Source organism: Alnus glutinosa, chromosome 11 (genome assembly GCF_958979055.1).
Source record: "Alnus glutinosa chromosome 11, dhAlnGlut1.1, whole genome shotgun sequence".
Classification (NCBI taxonomy): domain Eukaryota; kingdom Viridiplantae; phylum Streptophyta; class Magnoliopsida; order Fagales; family Betulaceae; genus Alnus; species Alnus glutinosa.
The window spans coordinates 6,767,845-6,792,834 of NC_084896.1; the positions used below are offsets into that span (position 1 = coordinate 6,767,845).

General features: G+C 33.9%; 3 protein-coding genes across 3 annotated transcripts; all 3 read left to right on the forward strand.

Annotated features, from left to right (window-relative positions):
- The first annotated feature begins 9,328 nt into the window (after positions 1-9,328).
- Positions 9,329-10,430, forward strand: LOC133882266 (germin-like protein subfamily 1 member 7). Its single transcript, XM_062321395.1, has 2 exons — positions 9,329-9,534; positions 9,748-10,430. The coding sequence occupies exons 1-2, from the start codon at positions 9,408-9,410 to the stop codon at positions 10,281-10,283; spliced, it is 663 nt and encodes a 220-aa protein (XP_062177379.1). The 5' UTR covers positions 9,329-9,407; the 3' UTR covers positions 10,284-10,430.
- Positions 10,431-12,186: 1,756 nt separating this feature from the next.
- Positions 12,187-15,279, forward strand: LOC133881051 (germin-like protein subfamily 1 member 11). Its single transcript, XM_062320015.1, has 3 exons — positions 12,187-12,341; positions 14,479-14,498; positions 14,712-15,279. Exons 1-3 carry the CDS (start codon positions 12,187-12,189, stop codon positions 15,251-15,253), a joined length of 717 nt encoding a protein of 238 aa, XP_062175999.1. The 3' UTR covers positions 15,254-15,279.
- A 7,644-nt stretch (positions 15,280-22,923) lies between these two features.
- LOC133881494 (clavaminate synthase-like protein At3g21360) lies at positions 22,924-24,258 on the forward strand. Its single transcript, XM_062320432.1, has 3 exons — positions 22,924-22,980; positions 23,482-23,735; positions 23,913-24,258. Exons 1-3 carry the CDS (start codon positions 22,924-22,926, stop codon positions 24,256-24,258), a joined length of 657 nt encoding a protein of 218 aa, XP_062176416.1.
- The last annotated feature ends 732 nt before the right edge of the window (positions 24,259-24,990 follow it).

Sequence of the window (24,990 nt, forward strand, 5' to 3'; positions counted from 1 at the left end):
TACAATATACAAGGAACTAGTATTGTATTACAGGTCCCTTGGGATAGAGCCAACTTTGCGGGAAGGGGTTAATATCTCGAGTAGACTATATGAAGTTTAATTATGACATGATTCTTTTATTACTGCATATACTTTATCTATATTGCATTCATGATCTTTTTATCAAATAAGAAACTATAAATTTACATTGGTGCATGTGATTTAAATTTTAAACATTTCAGTTCACCAAATTAAAACATGTGCACCATGTGTATTATTACTTACTAAGTCGTAGACTTACACTTGTATCTTTTTCACCTATGAAATATGTGTTGTTTCGTAGTTGGGACTACCTTTAGATGTCGGATTTGAGTTGAACCTCCAGGCAAATGCGGCTGATTAGCTTAGTGATATCGATCTGTTTAATGCTTGAGGACTTATTGCAGGATAATGAAGACCGCTCATGATAATTAGTGCTTTTTGGTGATGTTGTACGTACGTTTAGCATTTGAGGCTCAATTATCTATTAAGGTTTAGTTTGAATCTTTTATACTGATGATATGTTTAGTATGATTTCTGTTAATGTGATTATTCTTAGTAGATGCTCTATTTGTAATTATTGTTATTAGAATATTATATGTTTCTGCTGCATAGTATTCTGTTTTTTAGGAGTACTAGAGATACCTGAGTCTTATTCCTTATGGAGTGGGATTGGGAGGCGAACCGTAAAATTAATTACCAATTAATTAATTTCTCAGGCTACTACAACCGCCCCACAACCCAAATAACCATCAAGGATCTGAATGCACCCCTAGCAAGATGCAACACCCAACAACTGATTCCTCACTCTACGAGCTCAACTAATTGCCTGTCCACACCATGTGCCCATTTCCAAAAGATTTAGGGAGGGAATCTCAAATTGAGTAACAACTTATTTTCTAAGAATCCCTTGAACCATGAAAAGGAAGGGCAGAGATAATGGCCTATATAAAGAAAGAAAGGGTACTATTCACACAAGTATGTGCACTTTGTCTTAACAAGACTATGCTAAAATTCCCTCTTCATATACACCAACTCATGTGAGCATCGGAGTAGTCTCATCGGATCCAGCCTCAACGAATCCCCATAACCTCTTAATTTTCTTCCTTTGCACACTACAAAAAATAAGCTCATTAACTGCGACATTTTGTCGCCGCTAATGAGTACTTTGTCGCCGCTATTGATCAATAACGGCGACATGTGGCCGCTAATGAGGTAGTCACTAAAAGTCGGACGCTAATGATCAATAGTGGCGACCTCAAAGAGTCGCCGGTAATAATAGATAAATAGCGGCAATAAATGTTGCCGCTAATAGTATTTATGTGGATGCTAAAAAACTTTATAACTTGACCTGTATGTCACCGCTAATGCTCTATCATTAGCGGCGACATAGGGGTCGCTGCTAATACTCTATTATTAGCAGCGACATACGGGTCACCGCTAATGATATTAAAAAAAAAAAATTTTTTAAAATATATATATATATATATATATATATATATAAAATAAAAAACAAATCCGAAAAAAAACTAATTATAGTTTTTTGGGATTTATTTTTTATTTTTTAATATTATTTTTTAAAAAATATATTCAGCAAAAAAGAAGAAGATAATTTTAAAGAATATATTCAACAAAAAATGAATTCATATGATTGAATATCTGAATTCATTATTTTTGGCAATTAGATTCCAGAAACCCTGTAACTAATATAAGCAATGAAAATGAGAAATATATATATATATATTGAAATTGAAACTACTTATTTAATGATATTGAAATTACTTATATATATATATATATATATATATATATATATATATATATATATATATATATATATATATATATATATATATATATATATATATATATATATATATCAGGGATTCCAACAAACATTTTCTTATACATAACAAACTCCAATTTACTTTTTCTCAACCTCAATATTTATAATAAAACACAGGAGAAGAATATCATACATCAAGATATCATTCACATCAAATACTGTGTTCTCCATTTCCTTAACCATTTATTTATTGCTCTTGGAAGAAAAGGATAAAAAGAAACAGATCTTACACTATAAAAGGAACTTAACCATTCATCCAAGGATAAAGGTGCAGTAATTTTTATGCAAAATTATGAAAATGAAGGTACCTCAGCAAACGAGCTGAACTTATTTTGTGAAGAAATGGGCTCCATACGTGCCTTTATCTGCTAACATGCATCCAAAACTGCATATCCATACATATCAGAACTTGCAGAAGCAGCTGTCGGTGATGAATTAGGAACCTGACCACCATGAAAACAATAGACAAAAATCATAGCACCCATTATTCTTCTACAGAAAATCTTTCACAAAACCCATAAATTTTCACAATCAATCAACCCAAATATAAACAAGATAAAGACCCAAAAATATTTTACAAAACCCATTCGGTTTGCTAACAAAAATCCTCCAGATTTTTTCAAAAACCCACTCGGTTTCTCCACCGAAAACCAAATCCATCAAGTGAAAAATCAAAATCTGAGAATTTCATAATATCTACCAACCCAACCCCATTAAATTTTTTTACCCAAAAACCCTCAAGAACCCAGATTGTTTTCCCATACCATACGTCTTTCTAAGAGATTTTCTACCCAAAAATTTGGTACCCATCAACCCAAAACCAAAATCTGAGAAGTTACTTACCCAAAAATCGGATCCTCACTGTTTGGGCTCCGGGAAAATGCCGAAAAAATCCTTCTCTAGCATCGCCGGCATCGGCCGTGACCCGCCGGTGTCGGCGTGCTGCCCAGCGGTGGCTGACCCACCATAAACTTCTCCCTCTCCTTCTCTGATCTCCCTCTTCCTCTCCCCATCTCTCAATCTCCCTCTCTCAGCCTCTCAGAAAAAAAAAAGAAGGAACAGGAAAGAAGAAAGAAAAAGAAAATGAGGAAAAAACAAAAAGAAAGAGATCAACAAAAAGGGGAAAACTCTGAAAGTTTTTGACAAAAAAAAAAAAAAAGCGGGACGGGGAATTTCGTGTCCAGCGCACCATCCCAAAACGACTCCAATTGAATACAAAAATTAAATTTAAAAAAATTAAAAGCTATTTTTTTTTTTTTTTTTGCAATATGACAAAAATTTTGTTAATAAATTTTTTTAAAAAAAATTACAAAAAGAGTAATTTTCTAAAATGATTAAATCTAATATTTATTTTTTAAAATCAGTTCATATTTTTATTTTTGAGAAAAGATTAAAAAAAAGTAAAATAAAATAAAATTTAAATCAACTGAGATTATTTTCAATTTTAAAAAAAAAAAAAATCAAATTTAAGCATTTTTTTTAGTTTTTTATTTATTTTAAATCTTTTTTTTAAAATTTATTTTTTTAATTGAAAAATGACATTTGGCAGGGATAATATGGGAATATTTCAAAGCCAATTAAAATTAAAATTAATTATTATTTTTTTCGTTAACTATTAGTGACGACAACAATGTCGCTGCTAATAGTATAATATTCGTGGCGACTAAACATAGTCACCGCTAATGAGACATTATTAGTGGCGACTTTGTGTCATGATATGACTTTTGTACTGTATAGTATGTTTCCCTTTTGAGATTTATAGTTTGTAAAGAGCTACTCTTATGTACATATAAATAAAATAGATGATTAAGGTCTATATTTGAAAAGGTGTTTTTTATGTAAATGTATTTTTAGGTTCAAGTTCGCGTTCCCCTTATATCCCAAAACGAGGGCGCTTCTTCTTTTCAGAAACTTATTATACACAAAAACTTCGACCATGATACGCGATTGTTCTTATCCTTTCAAAAAGGGTGTAAGAAAATAATATTTTATATAGTACCATGATCTATTCTATGAGGCAATCTGCTAACTAAGGCGGGGGTACTAACATTTATTCAATATGGACTGGCAAATCTACGTATGCTTCCTCCTTAACCTCGTCGAAAATTAGAGAGTATATTCGTGTTTGAGCGGGTGTCACATACTTATTAAGTACACTCAACCGATAAAGTCTCACCTAATTTAGATTAAGTCTTCTGCATTAGAATACATAGCTCTGACTTGCTATTCGATACCTCCCAAGAAAAATCTTCCATCTCGTGTTATTAAAATTCCAACGCTCAATTCTAGGAAAAAAAAAACTTATTCAAAGTCCAACGTCTCGATAAAAAGACCATGCTTCATTAATCCTTAGAGGTTGAAGTTTCTGTCTATTAGAAAATCCTTAAACATTATTTCTGAGTCCAACTATTCCTATCCTCAATTAAGACAGTCTTTAATTCTTCAAACCTCGAAAACATAAATTATATCATTCATAATAATTCCATTAAGTATTTAAAATCAAGATAGAACCTACCTCAATCAACCTCAATTGACTTAGCGAAAGGCTAAGATGTAGACCTCAAAATATAATTTTAATCCATAGGATTCTCCAATGATGACACTAAGTAGTTTTGTTTCCTCAAATTGGCATGTATCCCAAAACTTTACCTCGATCACAAATTTGTATTATAGCATAGGCACGTAGATCAAATCGATCATAATCCTTAATTAACTCAAGTCATTCATACTACCTTTAAACTCTTTAAGGATAAATGAATACTTATGCAGTATTTGCAGAACTCATCAAGAAACAGATTCCATTTCTTCAGATAATTCCATCATATATCATAGAACCATGATAATCTTACATTAAGAGACATAAAAAAATAAATAAATAAATAAAAAACTAAGCTAATACTTTAATAAAACTCATTGATGAGATACACCCACGCCACCAAAATCCTATACAACATATAATATCATACCAAGAATCAGACCTTTACAAAATATGTTCGCCAACTATAGTCTCATCATCAAGTATACAATTCAATAGTTACTCAGAACTAATCAATTATGGAGTGATTTACCGATATGCTCGAGTGGTCCTAAAAATTTTAAACTTTCCACACAAACAAAAATCAAACTCCAAATCCCCACAATCAATATTAATAACCCAAGATTTAACAAAATCAAACTCCCACATATAATAGTCACTAGCATCAAGACCAAGCCAAAGGCACATACCTACAAGCTCTTAGTTAGCAATTCAAAACGTCAATAATCACACCCCAATTGATTAGCCTCCAGAATCATAAATAAAATTTAAATACTACACATCCATCCAAATCAAGGACTAATCACCCATCCGCAATTCTTCATAGCAAAAGCAAGATGTAATATATTTAAAACCATCTCATATCAACCTAGTTTCCTCAAACCTTCATACTCTTATAGCATTTACCTCAAGATCTTCCAACAAAATCACCGAATTCATCAAATCCATATATATAGCTAGAGTGTTAATCATCCAAGTGTCATAACCATTCTATCCTCAGAATGACCTCAAACCAAACATAACTTTTTACCATCGGTTTTCTTAATACCATATATAAATACCAAGTTCGTTCCAATATCCCCCTATAAGAGTCAATACAAATAAATCACAATTTCTAGCTAGTTGCATTACAACATCGTTCTAGCAAAATCCATGCTAAGATTTTTAAGCCTACTGTCCTCAAAAGTCTACATAAACTCATTATCACTTGATATCACTATTGTCGATGGGTAAATTAATTAAATCTCCATATTTGCCTCAATTTTGGTGGTTAACTAGCATTCCATGTCATTACCAATCCCTTTGGTATACTACTGAAACTATCTACCCTCAAAATAGGTATCCATCATAAGAAAGAAGATTCAGGTCCATTACATGCCTAAACTCCCAACATTATTCTTTTGAAATTTTGATGCACTATGAAACTTTCAATAATTTAATTAATCTTGATACACTAAGTCTCCAAAATACCCAAGATTTATCGAGTGCGCATTAAACCTTTAGTATTCACCTCAAAAAATTTGCTTCCACAGTGTGATAACAAAGAGTCAAATTCTATTTCCTACATCCATATTCCTTATTAATAGACCACAAGCCTGCAAAAGTAATATGCATCAACAATCTGCAATTTAATATCCTTCTTAATTATACCTCAAAACATGGTCCTAGATACCAATCCATCCAAAACAAGTTGGTCTATAACCGATGCAATCTAAAACATTTGCTACTCCTCGAAAAGATTGTACAACTTAACACCTAGGTAAACAGATCTTGAAAACCTATCCCACTTTGATAATGATCATAACCTGTAATCATCCTAAAATTGTATTATATTTTATTGTTCCTCGTGTACGTGAATCTGTCTACCTGAAAACCCTAATATGACCATTTCAATTTATTTATAAATTGCGGAAAATCCAATTAAGTACAACAGTTAACTTTTTCAAAAGAAAAAATGAAAAAAGTTTAGAAGCCAATACAGGACGATGCATCATCGCCAAAACTTTGATTTTAATATATTTTTTTATTTATGCTATTGCTCTCTCAATAAAAATGATCAGTTCCATCCTTTGGGTCGGGCGTAGTTTTACTCGGTTGGAAATACCTTCTAACTCCAACCTCACGATAGACTGAATCATTAGAAAAGCAAAATTGGAGCAACAAGGTACTTAATATATAGAGAAAACTTCATTGACCATCCTTCTGTTTTCCTAAAGAAGAAGAGAGAGTTTAATAGCTCTCTTCTTGCTATTCTAGCCACCGGACCGAGAGGAAATTAGAGGAGAAGGAGAAGTAACTTGCGGAGAAAGAAGAGAGTTTTTGGGCTTCTTTTATACTGAAACTGGTGGTTGAGATTGCTTGCCTCAAAATTGATCAATGGCTGTGAATCCAAGCGTGGGCAGCAAGAAGAATCAAAGGGTGGATTTTATACTTGAGCAGCACATTTAGATCCATGGCCGAGAATCACCCTTGAGCAGCAAGTTTGGTTTAAACACATCTTGAGCAACACGTTTGAGCTTCAAGAAGATAAGAGAGTTGTAAAAAAAATCAATTAAAGGGGAACCACCTGCTGAAACGTGAGAGAGGACTAAATTAATGTGGGCTGGGCAGAGCTTCAAGTGTGGACTGGGCTGGGCTCTTAAAGAATAGAAATGGGCCCACAAATATTATATATCTTAAAAAAAAAAAAAATCTTTATCTTAATGGGTGATTGAGGCACTTTTGATTTGGGTGAAAACTCAATAATGGTTATTGGTTATTGGTTAAAATCGGTAACCGTAACTAGGGTAGCCGATTCGTCAAAATCGCCAACCGGGTAGCCGATTAACCGGTTATTTAATAACCGGCGGTTAGCGGTTAGTATCCGATTATTCGGACCGGTAACTAAAATTTTAAAAAATTGAGTGCCTAATTTGGGTATAGGGCCTACTCTTTGGGCTTAATTTAGACTTTTTTAGCCATTTAAAAAAAAAAACATTTCAACCTTTTTTGACCCAATATGTTGATCTAAGTTGAATGAAAATAAAAGTGTAAAACACTAAATTTTATTTTTTTAGTTTTTTTTATATATATATATATATCTGTGTGTGTGTGTGTGTATATATATATATATACACACAATTATCGGTTATAATTGGTTTCAATATTTTTTAAAATCGGTAACCGGTTACCAATTATTTTCATTCAAGTACTAAATCAATTGGCCTATAACTTGATTATCGATTACCGGCCAGTTATAATTGGCCAACTTTACTCTCCAACTTTTTGATCAAATGAAGGTGGTTCTGCCACCACCTAAATATGTTAAAAAGGTGGCTGAAATTATCATGATCGTTTGGCTCAAGGGTAATTTAACCATCCTTCTCTTTTGTTTTTTCCATATTTATATTTTTATATTATAAGTAATAAGAGTCATAATATAATTGAGTCTGACATGAGATATTTTAACAAATTCCATTTGTCAAGATGTTGGACGGAAGTCGAAAATAAGAACCTCATTGCCTTTTTTTTATCTTATCAAAAACAATTTTTAGTCAATTTTTATACCGAGCTAATTCTAAATTAGTACAATCCCAATAACTACTCTTGCATTTGCTTTTTCCTAAACGTTCAATGTATTGATCAAAGTCTGTAATAACCACGCGATCCAGGAGCTGACTCTTTTGACTTTTGAGGTCCTCAAACGGTCAAACATGTGTTTGTTTGTGAGGCCATCGTGGGCTTTTATGTGCAGACAACGGAGAAAATCTGTTTGGGCTTCTCCTGTTAAAAGGGTGGACAGTGGAAAAGGACAAATTTTTCATTCAAATTGAGGTCGTTGATGACATTGTTTCACTTCCATATATTATTTATTCTTTAAAGTATTTGAGTTTTTACGTTTACATGTTTTTATTATGTTAATTATATTAAAAATATTTATATATATTATTTATTCTTTAAAGTATCTGCAACTTGATACTTTAAAGAATATAAACGACAAGGCCATCCTCTTCGCCATCTTTCGAGACTTCTCTTCCAAATCTTCTGTTAAAAACTCCAAATTACAAGGTCAGCGGTCGCCACCCCTAACCTTCTGATCCGTCCATCACTATTGATGTTGACATGCTGACCTACCAAAAACTACCCAACAAACAAATTACCCATCGAAGACTGACACGAAGAATCGCTATGCTTTTGTTTGGATGTGGAGCAACTTTCAAATATTCCAATTAAATGAGTTGACAAGAATATACCAATTAAATGCATGCTTTTAGCATGGTACGTAGCCGTTATCTAGGAAAGCTTTTTGTAGCATAGCAAATCATTTGATTTGGAGCATTTCACGCTGTTTGAACATCTGCATTTTCCTTGAATGCATCAAGTCATTAAACAATTTCACAACTCGAAACATCATTTATATTTGCACATGCACGTAATCCATATGAGACTTTTTGTTGAACAAGTCGTCTTCAAATTGTTAACGAGTACGTAATGCTTGTTGTAAACATTTTGTACACAATTTCTTTCTATTATTTTTTTTTTTAAGAAAAATTACAAAGTTTTCCGAGAGTAGCTCAATTCAGTCAATTGACTGGAGACCACGCATCATAAAGCAAAAGTCAATAGTTTGAATTTCGCTCCCGATATATATATAAAAAAACTTAAAAATAAAAAATTAAGTGCTCGTTAGGTCAGGGTCAACCGGTTGTAATTATTGTTGATTGAACATCTACAATATCCTTATTTCGCAGCTTAATATTTTAAATGGCACGCAACATGTTAGTGAGATGCTTCTGCCATTTCAATTTCCAATATGTGCAAATCATGTCATTAAGTAGTGGCGGCCGGTTCAACCACTAAATAAAAAATCGATAACTTACCAAGTACAGGCTCCATCTCGTGAAAAACATGGACCGGTTCTTTGATTCCCGGCTATAAATAGACATGTTTCCACACAACATATCTCACTCCTAACAAAAGCAAGAATTCGGCAAATACAGAAGCCAGAGATCATAACAACAAATAAGGATGAAAGGGGTTCCTAATTTCGTTGTAACTTTGTCACTGATGGCCTTGGCATGCTCCGTTGCCACTGCCTATGATCCTGCTCCTCTGCAAGACTTTTGTGTTGCTGTTAACAGTTCCACTCAGGCTGGTATGTACACATTCTTCATCTTCTTGTTATTATTATTATGTTCTTTTGAAGTCATTTGATGCATCTCGATTGTTTAATTTTCTCTCATCATTGGGATCTACATGTCAATGTAAATATGATAGGAGGGATTACTTAACTGGGCCTGTTTAATTTCTGCATCAAAGGCTATAAACCAATGTCTTGCGTGACATTAACAAAGTTTTCTTTGTGCAGTATTTGTGAATGGAAAGTTTTGCAAGGACCCAAAGCTTGTCAGTGCTAGTGATTTCTTCTTTGAAGGACTAAACATTCCCAGAAACACTACAAATCAACTTGGGTCGAATGTCACTCTTTTGACTGTGGACAACATATTTGGCCTCAATACACTAGGCATGTCCATAGCTCGCTTAGACTTTGCACCGTACGGCCTAAATCAACCCCATATTCATCCTCGTGCCTCAGAGATTTTAGTAGTCTTACAGGGTACTTTGTATGTTGGCTTTGTCACATCGGATAACCGCCTCATCACCAAGACTCTAAACGCAGGAGACCTCTTTGTCTTCCCAATTGGTCTCATTCACTTCCAGCTTAATGTAAGAGCGACCAATGCTGTTGCTTTTGCCAGTCTTGGTAGCCAGAATCCTGGGCGCACCAACATAGCAGAGAATGTCTTTGGAGCCAATCCACCTATCAATCCGGATGTTCTCACCAAGGCCTTCCAATTGGACAAGAATGTGGTTGACTCTCTTCAGAAAAAATTCGCGAGTTAGAGAACTATATGTAGTAGCCACAATGAATCGTTAGATTTGGTTTGAATAAAGTTTTCCCTGTTTAATTTAGCTCACATGTTGTAATGTCATAACAATATATAAATGTAATGAAATAAAATGGTTATGAGTGCAAGCTTTTAAAATGAATATTTCTATGATGCCAAGAATATTGCAACAAAAAAACCATAACAAAACGGTAATGTGACGACCCTTCTTTTTTTTCTTTTTTTTTTTAAACATACATAAATGGATCATCACAATGACACGACTACTTGTCGCTCAACCAACATACGGTACACATCAGATCCCATAATATGTACCTCATATTCAGAGTTACATCTAAGTAGCAAAACATTCAATTATACCACCCTAACCACTAAGTAGGTGTTAAAGTTGATAGCTCTTTCACTAATTTATATGGATATGTTGACAATAAACAATGCCTACCAACATCTTGTTTCAGCTTAATGAGGTAGAGAATACTGACTAAAAGTTGTTATGAAAGACGACGATACGTTGGATCCTCTCACCATGGATGAGAATCAATTTTCATTGTCTGGCAGAAAGGGTTACGTTATTACGTAAACATAATTGACAGACTTCTCAACCCAATTCCACAGGATATATGAACGCTAACTGGCCAGTTTGGAATTGGAAAAATACATAAATAAAAATCATTTAGAACTTCAGTATATTGAGATTGGCTCTAAATAGGTTGGCTGAACTTCAAACAACTATTAATTTTTGACTTATGGTACAATTGAGTGGATCGAATTAAATCAACATCAAACTTTAAAAAACAGTAGTCATAAAATGCTACTTGTCGCAGATTGGACCAACATAAAACCATTGTATATATTAAATTTTAGTTATTTTTCAGCCTACTTTTTATTAACCATTGTTAGTGCAATTGTTGCACAAATATTGAACGTATATGCACCTAAGTACGAAACTGCTGGAAATTTTTGGTCTATTTAACAAATTTAACCATCCTAAAACCATTTAAAATGTTAAATTTTGGTTATTGTGCAGGTCATATAATTATTTTTAGTGCAAAATTTTAATAAATTCTTGTTAATTAGTTCACATTTTCTTTTGTCGTAAGAGTATTGTTACAACCCCTCCATAAACACGTCTTGACCTCCCCTGGCCCATATATGGATCTTGTAGATCCCTTTCCACAAGTTGCTATGATTTTTTTATATTTGAGCTTTCTCCTTTTTCTTTTTTTTTTTTTTTTTTTTTTTTTTTTTTTTTGCAAATCTCTTTCTTTTTTAAGATTACAAGCGCTTCTAACCAAAAAAATTCCTATTCTGAGTACCAATTCACACCAATTGATCTTGTTGCTTGGTGGGACTAATAGCCAAACCACAAATAAAATTTAAAAATTTCTTCTATCAAATAAACTTTTCATAGTTAATTGTATCATCATCAATAAGTTCATTTACACAAACTTTGTATATATCTTCATCCACAGTCAATATTAGCGATGAATTACAACATCATCACTATTTTGTCTTTAACGACGAAGTATTTGTGACGACTTTGTCAATGGCGACCACTGCAGGTTTTAGTGACGACTAAGCTAATCTTTTTTTACTATGCTAGAAATAACTAACTCGTCTGTGTGCGTATTACTACGTATCATGCGAACTGCTAAGCCCGAGTTGATATGCAGTGCTTCTAGGAATGTTTAGGCCCTGGAAGAAGAAATCGTTGGCATTGGCAAGCTTTGGGTCCTTGCAGAACTTTCCATTCATAAATACTGGCCAAAGAAAAATTTGTTAATATCACAAGGCACTTAGATAATTAATAATGGTTTATAACGTGTAATGCAGAAATTAAAAAGGCCCATTTAAGTAATCCCTCCTAGCTACCATAACTACATTGATATGTAGATCCCATGGATGAGAAAAAAACAATCCAGATTCTTCAAATGACTTCAAAAGAACATAATAATAATAACAACAAGAAGAAGAAGAATGTGTTCATTCCAGCATCAGTGGAAGTGTTCACACAACACAAAAGTCTTGCAGAGGAGCAGGATCAAAGGCAGAGGCAACGGAGCATGCCAAAGCCACGAGTGCCAAAGCTATAACAAGGTAATTAAGAACCCCTTTCATGCTTATTTGTGGTTATGATCTCTTGCTTCTGTATACGGTGAGTTCTTGGTTTTGTGAGGAGTGAGAGATGTTGGGTGGGAACATATCTATTTATAGCCGTGAGTCAATGAACCGGTATATGTTTTTCACTAGATGGAGCCTCTAAGACTTGGACAGCTATCGAATTTTTATTTAGCGGGTGAACCGGCTGTTATTTAGCCATATGCATTTAGTTTGCAGATATTAGAAATGCAGCCAAATCCGACCACTTCAATTAATTAATGGAATATAATAGTGCAGTTCTAATGCTGCTTTCTCTTATTATAAAAAAAAAATCATGGCTTAAACTAGAATATAACAACCACGAATGCTTGTCGTTTTGGTAAATTCCAAGGGAGTCGATCTTCCAATTAATAACATGCAATTTGATAAAGTACTCCTTCAACCACCATGTTTGGGACAGAAATATATAATTTACAATATTCTGCCACGATGTTTCATACGCTGAATGTCCTTTGGACTTTAGGTTGAATTTTTATTTGATGAATGACGAGGAGGCATATACCCTGTTGGCCTGTTCTGTGAAGAAAAAAAGTAGCAGTCTCACGGCCCATCATTTTCATGAGAATAGTCATTCTAAGTTTTAAAGTATATAATAGTCATTCTAAGTGTATATACTATATATAGCGATAAACCCTAACCCTAAGTATGTATACTATATATAGCTATAAATCCTAAGTTTAAGTGTATATACTATATATATCGGTTTTATTTAATTTTGAACTGCTTATGATTTAATATATATATATATATATATTTAAAAGTGTACAATAATGAATTAATTTTGAACTGCTCATGATTTAATATATATATATATATTTAAAAGTGTACAATAATGACACGTGAAAAATATATTGACATTATTATTCATTAAACGTAAAATCAATTAAATTATAACCCATAGCCCTAAGTGTATATATTATATATACCTATAAACCCTAAAACCCAAACCCTAAGTGTATATACTATATATATCGATAAACCATAATCCTAAGTATATATACTATATATAGGTATAAACCCTAACCCTAAGTGTATATACTATATATACTATATATAGCTATAAACCCTAACCCTAAGGGTATGTACTATATATAGCCATAAACCCTAAATGTATGTACTATATGAGGGACTAAACTATAAGTATTTAATTCATTATGTAGCGCAGAACTCTAAAAAGGTTACTGTATATATTTACTATATATTGCATTTACTATATATTTACATGCATGCATATCTATATATATAGTATTAATTATAGGTTTTTTAACTTTGTTATGTTTTAATTTTTGTTTCTAAACGTAGATGGTGTACAAAACTGAACCCTAATTTGAACTATTTGGTTTAATTAGATATATAGCACCAAATTTGGTTAATTATGCATATAGTACAATATAGTATATTATATATATAAAAATAAAGAACCTAAAAAGTATAAATTTCAACCATAAAATTTACATATAGCATATAGTTTTCAAACTTAATTTTATGTGTATAAGTTATGTACAACGTATTTTCAAAGATTTGTATGATTAATAAGATAATGAGTTTAATTTTTTTTTTATTTTAAAAAATTAATACAACACTGATTTTTTTTTTTAATGTTTATTTTGGCAAAAAAAAAACAATCTGACACGTGTAATAATACACGTGTCCAAAGTGGACACGTGTCCATTTGGACACGAGTATAAAATACTCGTGTCCAATTGGACACGTGTATTATTACACGTGTCCAGTTAGACACGAGTATTTTATACTCGTGTCCAAATGGACACGTGTCTTATTACACGTGTCCAAATGGACACGTGTATTTTATACTCGTGTCCAAATGGACACGCGTATTAAATACACGTGTCAAAATGGACACGTGTCTTTAATACACGTGTCAAAATGGACACGTGTCTTTAATACACGTGTCTATTTTGGACGCATGTATAATTTGACACGTGTCTTTTGAGACACGTGTCAAATTTGACGCGTGTCTACAGTAACGGGTACTGTAGACACGTGTCAAAATGCAGTGATTTTTGTAGTGACAGTTCCACTCAGGCTGGTATGTACACATTTTTCATCTTCTTGTTATTATTATTATGTTCTTTTGAAGTCATTTGATGCATCTCGATTGTTTAATTTTCTCTCATCATTGGGATCTACATGTCAATGTAAATATGATAGGAGGGATTACTTAACTGGGCCTGTTTAATTTTTGCATCAAAGGCTATAAACCAATGTCTTGCGTGACATTAACAAAGTTTTCTTTGTGCAGTATTTGTGAATGGAAAGTTTTGCAAGGACCCAAAGCTTGTCAGTGCTAGTGATTTCTTCTTTGAAGGACTAAACATTCCCAGAAACACTACAAATCAACTTGGGTCGAATGTCACTCTTTTGACTGTGGACAACATATTTGGCCTCAATACACTAGGTATATCCATAACTCGCTTAGACTTTGCACCATACGACGTAAATCAACCCCATTTGCATCCTCGTGCCTCAGAGATTTTAGTAGTCTTACAGGGTACTTTGTACGTTGGCTTTGTCACATCCAACCCGGATAACCGCCTCATCACCAAGACTCGAAACGCGGGAGACGTCTTCGTCTTCCCAATTGGTCTCCTTCACTTCCAGTTTAATGTAAGAAACACCCATGCTGTTGCTTTTGCCAGTCTTGGTAGCCAGAATCCTGGGCGCACCGACATAGCAGAGAATATCTTTGGAGCCAATCCACCTATCAATCCAGATGTTCTCACTAAGGCCTTCCAATTGGACAAGAATGTGGTTGACTCTCTTCTGAAAAAATTCGCGAGCTAGAGAACTATATGTAATAGCCACAATGAATCGTTAGATGTGGTTTGAATAAAGTTCTCGTTTAATTTAGCTCACATGTTGTAATGTCATAACAATATATAAATGTAATGAAATAAAATGGTTATGAGTGCAAACTTTTAAAATGAATATTTCTATGATGCCAAGAATATTGCAACAAAAAAACCATAACAAAACGGTAATGTGACAACCCTTCTTTTTTCTTTTTTCTTTTTTTAAACATACATAAATGGATCATCACAATGACACGACTACTTGTCGCTCAACCAACATACGGTACACATCCGATCACATAATATATACCTGATATTCATAGTTACATCTAAGTAGCGAAACATTCAATTATACCTAATCAAAATAGCGGAAAAACACTTTTATAACATAACTGTTAATCATAAAGAGCCATATATAAGTCTATATGTTTAAGGCTTAAACTTAACATTAATTACATACCAAAAAACTGGCTCTACAAAATACAAGTGTCACGTTGGACACAAACCAACAACAAAAGACTACCAAAATGGGACACCCAAGTCCACACAGCTTCGAAACTAGCGATATGCTTCAGTCGTAGTACCCCAAGTAGTGCTACGAGGTCATCCTCTAGATCCGCTGATCCTACAGCCAAAACATCAGTATCTGCAGGGTTGTGGGGTTAATCACATCCGTAAATGGGAAAGTATGAGTTCACCACCTCAGTAATAAATTATTGAAGTTTCAATGGTATAAAACTCACTAAGTTTTCGCGTAAAATGACATTGTACTTAATCTCTTGTTTACAATAATAGTTATTGTTTTGGTTATGAAAACCTGTCTCTTAAAACCACATTATAGTAGATAGAGTAAACACAAACACAACAGAACAATATTGTTCTTATTCCAACATGCTCATATACAAATTCATACTATATCTCAATCATCAATTCTTAACTATATATATCTCAATTGACAATTCATACTATATCGACATATCATAAACAACATTATGCATGCTCAATTACCAACCCAATCCAATACAAAACAATGTAGTTCCAAAGGGGATACCGGCCCTAAGGTCTTTAATCCTATGCCATAGAGGATACAAGCCCATTAGTCTTTAAAGCTGTGCTATAGGGGATGCAAGCCCATTAGTCTTTAACCTAGCCATAGGGGACACAAGCTCATTAGTCTTTAATCCTATGACATAAGGAATGCAAGCCCATTGGTCTTTAATCCTATGCCATAGGGGATGCAAGTCCATTGTCTTCTTTAATCCGGTGCCATAAGGGATGTAAGCCCATTGGTCTTTAATCTCGTGCCATAGGGGATGCTAGCCCATTGGTTTTTAATCCTATGCCATAGGGGATGCAAGCCCATTGGTCTTTAATTCTATGACGTAAAGGATACAAGCCCATTAGTCTTTAACCTAACCATAGGGGATACTAGCTCATTGGTCTTTAATCCTATGCCATAGGGGATACAAGCCCATTGGTCTTTAACCAAACCGTAGGGGATACTAGCCCATTAGTCTTTAAATCTGTGCTATAGGGAATGCAAGCCCTTTAGTCTTTAACCTAGCCATAGGGGATACAAACCCATTAGTCTTTAATCCTATGCCATAGGGGATGCAAGCCCATTGGTCTTCTTTAATCTGATGCCATAGGGGACGCAAACCCATTGGTCTTTAATCTCGTGTCATAGGGGATGCTAGCCCGTTAGTCTTTAATCCTATGCCATAGGGGATGCAAGCCCATTGGTCTTTAATTCTATGACGTAAAGGATACAAGCCCATTAGTCTTTAACCTAACCATAGGGGATACTAGCTCATTGGTCTTTAATCCTATGCCATAGGGGATACAAGCTCATTGGTCTTTAACCAAACCGTAGGGAATACTAGCCCATTAGTCTTTAAATCTGTGCTATAGGGAATGCAAGCCCTTTAGTCTTTAACCTAGCCATAGGGGATACAAACCCATTAGTCTTTAATCCTATGCCATAGGGGATGCAAGCCCATTGGTCTTCTTTAATCTGGTGCCATAGGGGACGCAAACCCATTGGTCTTTAATCTCGTGTCATAGGGGATGCTAGCCCGTTAGTCTTTAATCCTATGCCATAGGGGATGCAAGCCCATTGGTCTTTAATCATATGTCATTGAGGATACAAGTCCATTGGTCTTTAACCTAACTATTGGGGATACTAGCCCATTGGTCTTTAATCCTATGCCATAGGGGATACAAGCCCATTGGTCTTTAATCTTATGCCATAGAGGATACAATCCCATTGGTCTTTAACCTAGCCATAGAGGATATAAGTCCATTGGTCTTTCACACACTATGCCAAAGGAGATACCGGCCCTAAGGTCTTTTCCAACCTAATGCTTTATGCTCAAAACCATATACCTTTTCTTTTCAAGAACTATGTCTTTAATACATGCTTTTTTTATAAAACAATAACCAATCAACATGTTATTTTGCTAAATCATAATTCCCATAATTTAAATCCCAACAATAGCAGGCAATAGAACACATTAAAACAATATTCAAATCATATTTCACAATCAATCTTAAGTCCTCATAAAGATCATTGATATATCTTATCATAATTGAAACTACTCAAAACATCCAAAAACACATATTAAACATAATGTCAGTTTGGTATGAAAATAACATATTATTTGCATTTCTATAAAAAGCATAAAAATAATATCATTTTCTCAGTGAATAGAATACTCACTGTGGCTACACGGATAACAAACTCAAATAAACTTCCTAGACAACTTCTCGCAATGTGCCACTGTAAAAATAACACATTGCAATTATTAGACATTTTTCTAACACTAACTAATATTTTAGCTCTTAAATTACCAAAGAACTAACCCATTGGAAAACCTATTGAATTTTCTAGGGTTCCAAACACATACCCATAAACCTTAAACACTAACTAAACCCAAATAATACTAACCCAAAATATTTGCTTAGGGCTAGACATTAAAAATTACAACCAAAACAAATACCCATAATAATAAGCACTAATTTATAAATTATATTTACTAACTTAATCACAATAAACATTAATCCATTAACATAGGACACTAACATAATCATAATAACATTAACCCATAAGAAAATCTTAGGATTAAATTCACAAAATACCATTTAAACTAAATACCCGTAAATTAGGGTTTGAAGAAACTTACCAAAAAATTCACCCAAACAATACCCGAAGTTTGAGAGATTTTTGTAAGCTCCAAATAGCACAAAACCTAAAGAATAATTAAGATTAAACTCATATTTTACAATATTTAACAGAAAATCTCTAAAACATTGGTTTAAGGATTTACCTAAAAATGATCGGTCAAAATGTAAATCCTCACGAGTAGATCACGTTTATAAAGTAAAAATTGTGATCTTTTTTTTTTTTTTTTTTTTTTTTTTTTTTTTTTTTCTCTCTCTCTCTCTCTTCCGTTTTTTTTATTTATTTATTTATTTTTTTAATTTCACTTAACCCCTGCTCAATTGTCACGGCTATTACAATTACCCTCCTAAACTTTAAAAGCTCTCAATTTAAAGAATCCATCTTTTAATTAATTTCAATTTCCCTAATCCGTTACGATTTTCTGTTAAAAGTAAATCAAAATTATGAAAATAGCCCCCCCTTTTTTTTTTTAAAGAAAAAAAAAAAATCAAAGATTTAGGTGTCGTTGTTTTTGCAAATTTCATTAAATCATTACCAATGCTTAAATCCTTACAATTTTTTTCCTTTGTTTTTTCCACAAAGAAAGAGGTATATATTTTGAAAATTTTGACTCCCCTCCATTAGGATTTACTGTTAAATCCTAACTGAGGGTGAATTGAAAAAATAAAAAGATGGACACTAAATAGAGAGTTTTTAAAGTTTAGGGGATAATTGCAAATGTGGTAGAAGTTCAGGAGCATTAAATGCAGTTTCCTTTCCGTTAGGATTTATTGTTAAATCCTAATTGAGGGTAAATTGAAAAAATTAAAAGATGGACACTAAATAGAGAGGTTTTAAAGTTTAGGGGATAATTGCAAATGTGGTGGAAGTTCAGGAGCATCAAGTGCAGTTCCCTTTTCTTTTTTGCTTTTGTTTTTGTTTTTTTCTAGTTCTCATTTCAAATTGTTATATATATATATTTCTTTTAATTTTGTTTTTTTTTTCAATTTGGTTGTTTTTTTTAGGAGTGTGTTTGGGTTTAATTTGCTCTTCTTATTGTGAGATGTCAATAATGCCTTCGGGGACTAGACAAGTTTTAGGTAGTTTGGGGAAACATTATCACAATTAAAAGTGTAGGAGAACATTGTCAATTAGAATGGTAGGACGAGGGAAGCATATGGAGTTTTTCCAAAAAAGATAAAGAGAAGGTAGTTGGTGGAAGAAGGTGCTTGCTCCCTTAGATTGAAGCCCATGGGTGTAACATTATTTTAGGTGATATTATAACATCAATCTTGCTGACGTTGCAGCAACATCTTAATTATGCAACAACATCCCAAAGGCATGGAGAAATTGCAGCCAAAATTGAAGTACGGTTTCAGAAAATAAAGCTAGCTATAGCTAGCTAGAGACGGTGCTTGCTTATGTTACAACCTCAATAATATATATGCACTCTCTTCACTCTTTCAAACCAAAAACGAAAGAGAACCATATCTAAAGGCAAAAACAAAACATAAAAGGAAAAAACACTATCATCTCTATTCTCTCATTTCCTCTCACGCACGCCGCCAGCGTAAGTTTCTAACCTCTCATCTCTCTCTTTCTGTCGCATTTACAGTCGCCTCGGATCACCGCACTGCCTCCCTCTGCCCTCGTCAGGCTGCGCATCCCTCATCTATGTATCAACTGATTCAATATCTTTTATTTTATTTTCTGTTTTGTTTTATAAACTAGAGTGCCGATATGGTATATATCGTCAGAGTGTGGGAATTGGTCATGATCTACTACTAGGAACCTTTTGAATCCGGCCCCTCCATTTTTATTTTTATTTATTTCAATGTTTATTAATTTAAAATTTTAGAAAAGAGGGAGCGAAGGGCTATGATCAAAAGAAGTTAGACGTTTATTCAAAAGAAAAAAAAAAGAAGAAAAAAAGAAAAAAAAAAGTTAGACGTGATATCTCAAACAGTCGGTGGATTAAAAATTTCATTAAATTTAATCATGCACTCGCTCTACCTTACTTACCATGCAGGCTGGGTCGAAAAAAAAGAGAGAGTATATAAGCAGACATTTTATTTCATTATAATTATATATTGCTATGACATTACAACAAGGGAAACATGCCAAACTTTATTCACACTATCTAATAGTTCATTATGGCTATTTCATATAGTTGTCTAATTGAACCGTTTCTCGAGATAGTCGATCACTTTGTTGTCCACTTGGAAGACCTTGGTGAGAACATTTGGACTGATGAGAGGATTGGATCCAAAGATAGTCTTTGCTATGGTGATGAGCCAAGGATTTTGACTACCAAGGCCGGCAAAATTAACATCGTTAGTCTTTCCCACATTAAACTGGAAGTGAATGAGACCAATTGGAAAGACGAAGACGTCTCCTGCATATAGAATTTTAGTGAAGAGAAGGTTATCTGGGTTGGATGTGACAAAGCCAACATACAGAGTACCATCTACGACTACTAGAATTAATTTGGGTGGCACGAGGGTGAGTGTGGGGTGGATTTACACCATATGGTGCAAAGTCTAAGCGAGCTAAGGATATGTCTAGTGTGTTGAGGCCAAGTATTTGGTCTACATTCAAAAGAGTGACATTCGACCCTACACTACAAAAAAATTAAGAATTCTCTAGAAATTGGAAAAAAACCGCCTGAAAAACGTTCCAGACGGTTTCAAACCGTCCAGAATAATGTATCGCTAATCTGGATTACGGACAGTTTGGTCTAAACCGTCTGCAATTCCAGACGGTTTGGCACAAACCGTCTAGAAAAATTCTGGACAGTTTTGGCCAAAACCGTCCAGAATAATTAATTATTTTTTTAAAAACAAAATCTATGTGTGAGTTTCAATATGATTTTTTTTTTGGTCTGGTCATCTCCCTCATTTGCAAATCCACCGGAAATCACTGGGTTCACCGTTCATCTCCCTCATTTGCAGATCTAAATATCTCCCTCATTTGCAAACAAAACCTGGCACCGAAAATCACAGGGTTCATCTCCGAAAATCACTGTCTCTTCGTTGTCAACCGATTTCCCTTCCTTTTCATTCTATTTCCTTTCGTTTGTAGCGGTCATTGTCTTCAGTGTACGTTTTTCTTCGACTCGTCCGAAGGATCTGCCCAAAACGCAAAACACAACAATGAAGACCCAAATATTCCACGTGGCCATGTGGTCACGTGTATTAATTACGTGTGGCCACATGGCCACGTGTATAAATTACACGTGGCTAAAATATTCATATTTTTTATAATTTTTTCAGGAATTGAAATTTTTTCAAATTTTTTTTTAAAGATTAAAAATTTTAGTCACGTGTTTTGTTGGCCACGTGGCTTATTGCCACATCGCCAAATAGCGACGTGTATAATAAAACACGTGGTTAAAATATTCATATTTTTTTCAAAAATTGAAATTTTTCCTGAATTTTTTTGAGGTTAAAATTTTAGCCACGTGGTTTATGTGCCATGTGGCCAATTGGCCACATGGCACATAAACCACGTGACTAAGTAATTTTCTCAAATTCATTTCTAATTCCCCCCCCCCCTCCTTTTTTTATTTTTTTATTTTTTTTTTCCATTTCCCCTGCCCCTTTTTCTTTCACATTTTCCTTTTCTTTTATCTTCTTTCTTTCCCTTTTTCCCTTGCACAGACGCCATTCCTTCTTCTCTTTTTTTTTTTTTTTTTTTTTTTTTTTTTTTTTTTTCACACAGACAGGGAGATGGAAAGGGAGACTGAGAGAGTTGGAGAGAGAGCCGTGGTCGACGACGGCGCCGGAGTCCGGAGGGTCATGGCTCGACGGCAGTGAAGCCAAGGGGGTGTTTTTCCGGCTTTTTTTAGGGTTTTTTTTTGTTTTTTTGTTTTTTTGTTTTTTTTTGTTTTTGTTTTTTTTTTTTTTTTTTTTTTTCTCTCCTTTTTCTTTGAGTTCTCTGATCTGAAAGTTTGTAATTTCGTTTTTGTTGTTGATTTTTGGTGATTGTTGGTGATTTTTGGTGTTTTGTTGGTGATTTTTTGGTAATGCGGGTCGACGGAGGATTTTTGGGGGATTTCTTGGATTGGATTTCATGGGGGAATGAAGGTGATTTTTGGTGATTGTTGGTGATTTTTTGGTATTTTGATGGAGATTTTTTTGGTGTTTTGTTGGTATTTTTTGGTAATGTGGTCGACGGAGGATTTTTGGGGGATTTTCAAGATCGAATTTCATGGGAAAGTTTTGTAGTGATTTCACCGGCCTTGCAAAAATTTTTGTCGAGGGAAAAAAAAAAAATTGCAAAAAAAGTTTTTGGCGAGGGCACTGGCGAAAATAAAAAAATAAAAAGAAAAAGGAAGAAGAATTTCTGTTCTTCTTCTTTTTTTTTTTCTTTTTTTTCTTTTTAAAAAAATGTGGTGTTAGTAACGTGTGTTAGTTCCACGTGACTAAAAGTGCCTATTATTTTTTCCAAAAATAAAATGCATTTAGCCACGTGTGAGTGGCACATGGCTAAATGTCACATGGATGGCTAACGAGGGACCCCTCTCCGAGTTCATATACTACCACCACGAAATGGTTTTGGTAATTTATATATCGTTACCAGAATTCTCAAACTTTATTTCTAGTGATATTATTTTATTAATGAAAAATGTTTGGGGGTATAACAACTTTTATTACAAAGTTATTTACAAACTGACAATTTATAAGTAGTGAAATAATTAAGAGAAACTAATAATTATGAGATATTGGTATGGTATATGACATTACTTTTCAAATATACTTTGGGATAAAAATGTATATACGGGCTTGTTTGCTAATGCTAGCATTTTAGAATTGCCTTTTACCTTTTAGCCAAAAAAAAAATAAAAAAGCATTAACAAACAGATCAACAAAGAAAACACTTACAAAACATTTAAAATTACTTTTACTTTTATGTCACATCACAACTACAAAACAAAACAAAAAAAACATTATAAAGTATTAGAAAACGAGCCCGAAGTTTCTAGCAGTACTTTTTGACCAAATAACAACATGCATCTGTTGATAATCTTTTAACAAGCTTTATCATGTCTAATTGATCAGCTAAAGGAAAGTCCAAAAAAAATAGTTCTTTTTTGTGAGATACCACCCCCTAAAGGTGGACAGATGCCTTCCGTTCTAAGTTTTCGTGTAACAGAAAAGATGATAGAGGAGATGCCGGAAGCTGTGGAAGATATGGAGGAAAAGGGGTTAAAATACACATTCACGGCTCTTAGCAGGAATGATACATCATCCATGAGGGGTAGAGGTTGGGAGGATGCATTTGGGACATCGGATTGCGTAGAAGCTGAGAGAAGGTATGAACCATGCATTTACAATACATCCAGTTGTCCCAAAATTTTTGGCTAATAGAAAATAATGAATTTAATTCATATTCTAACATACATAACCCATATTTATTAGCTTTATATTATGATTACTGATTAGTGCTAGAGAATTTAGAATTTAAATCTCATATGGAAGTTTTATGCCAGGGCTAAAGCACTAGGGATGGACATGGAGTGGCTGCCAAATGGCTCGGCGAAGACCATATTAGGCCCGCGATCTCTAACAAAGGTGTTTGATGGAAGAAAAGGAAGGAGAATGTGGTTTAACACATTAGTGGGCATGCATGGGAAGGAGCACAGCTCAGCCACGATGGCAGACGGGACAGAAATCCCAACAAAAGTAGTCAAAAGATGTGAAGAAATCATTGAAGAAGAGAGCATCCAATTCAAGTGGGGGAAGGGTGATGTTCTCTTCTTTGATAACATGGCTTTGCTTCATGGAAGAAGGCCCGCCATTCCTCCAAGAAGAATCCTGGTTGCCACATGCAAGTAGTTTAATTTCTGGATCAATCTATCTATCAATCAATCAATCAATAATGTGTGTCTTTCATTTGTGAGACGCATGGAACTTCTTGGTTACTGCTACTAGTTTTGATTTTAAGGATTGAACATGTGGTCTTCGCATCCTTGTTCTTTTGGTGTTTATTGTTTCTTCAAATACAAGCCATATCCAAGAAAGTCTCAAAATAGTACTCTAATATATAGAGTGCATTTTGCCTCGTGATTTCGCACACCAAATGCACATTTTTTAAACAAAATATGAAAAATATCATGTTTGCATGGGATTACGTTCAAAAAAATGACAAACATTAAATGGCACAAGTATTTCTTGCACAAACAGAATGTTTATTTCATTACCTCCAATAAAGGACAGTTAAATGTGGAAGCAGATTAAATTTGAAATCAAAATGCATATCCTACTCTCTCTTTTTCGCTAGACAATTAAAAAAAAAAAACTATAATAAAAAGCACAAAATATGATACATTGTCACTCCAAGACACAACTCTTAATCACCTTTGTAACGTAACAACTTTTACTTTTATTTTTCTTTTTCTTTTCTTTTCTTTTTTTGTTTTGAAAAAAAAAAACCCTAAAGTAGTTAGATGACTACTTTATCACATGGGTAAAGTGGTCAAGAAGTATGTCTTGAGATGACAGAATATCATATTTCAATAAGCACAACCCTGAACCTGTTTGTTGTTGGGAGCACACGGGCTTCATTTT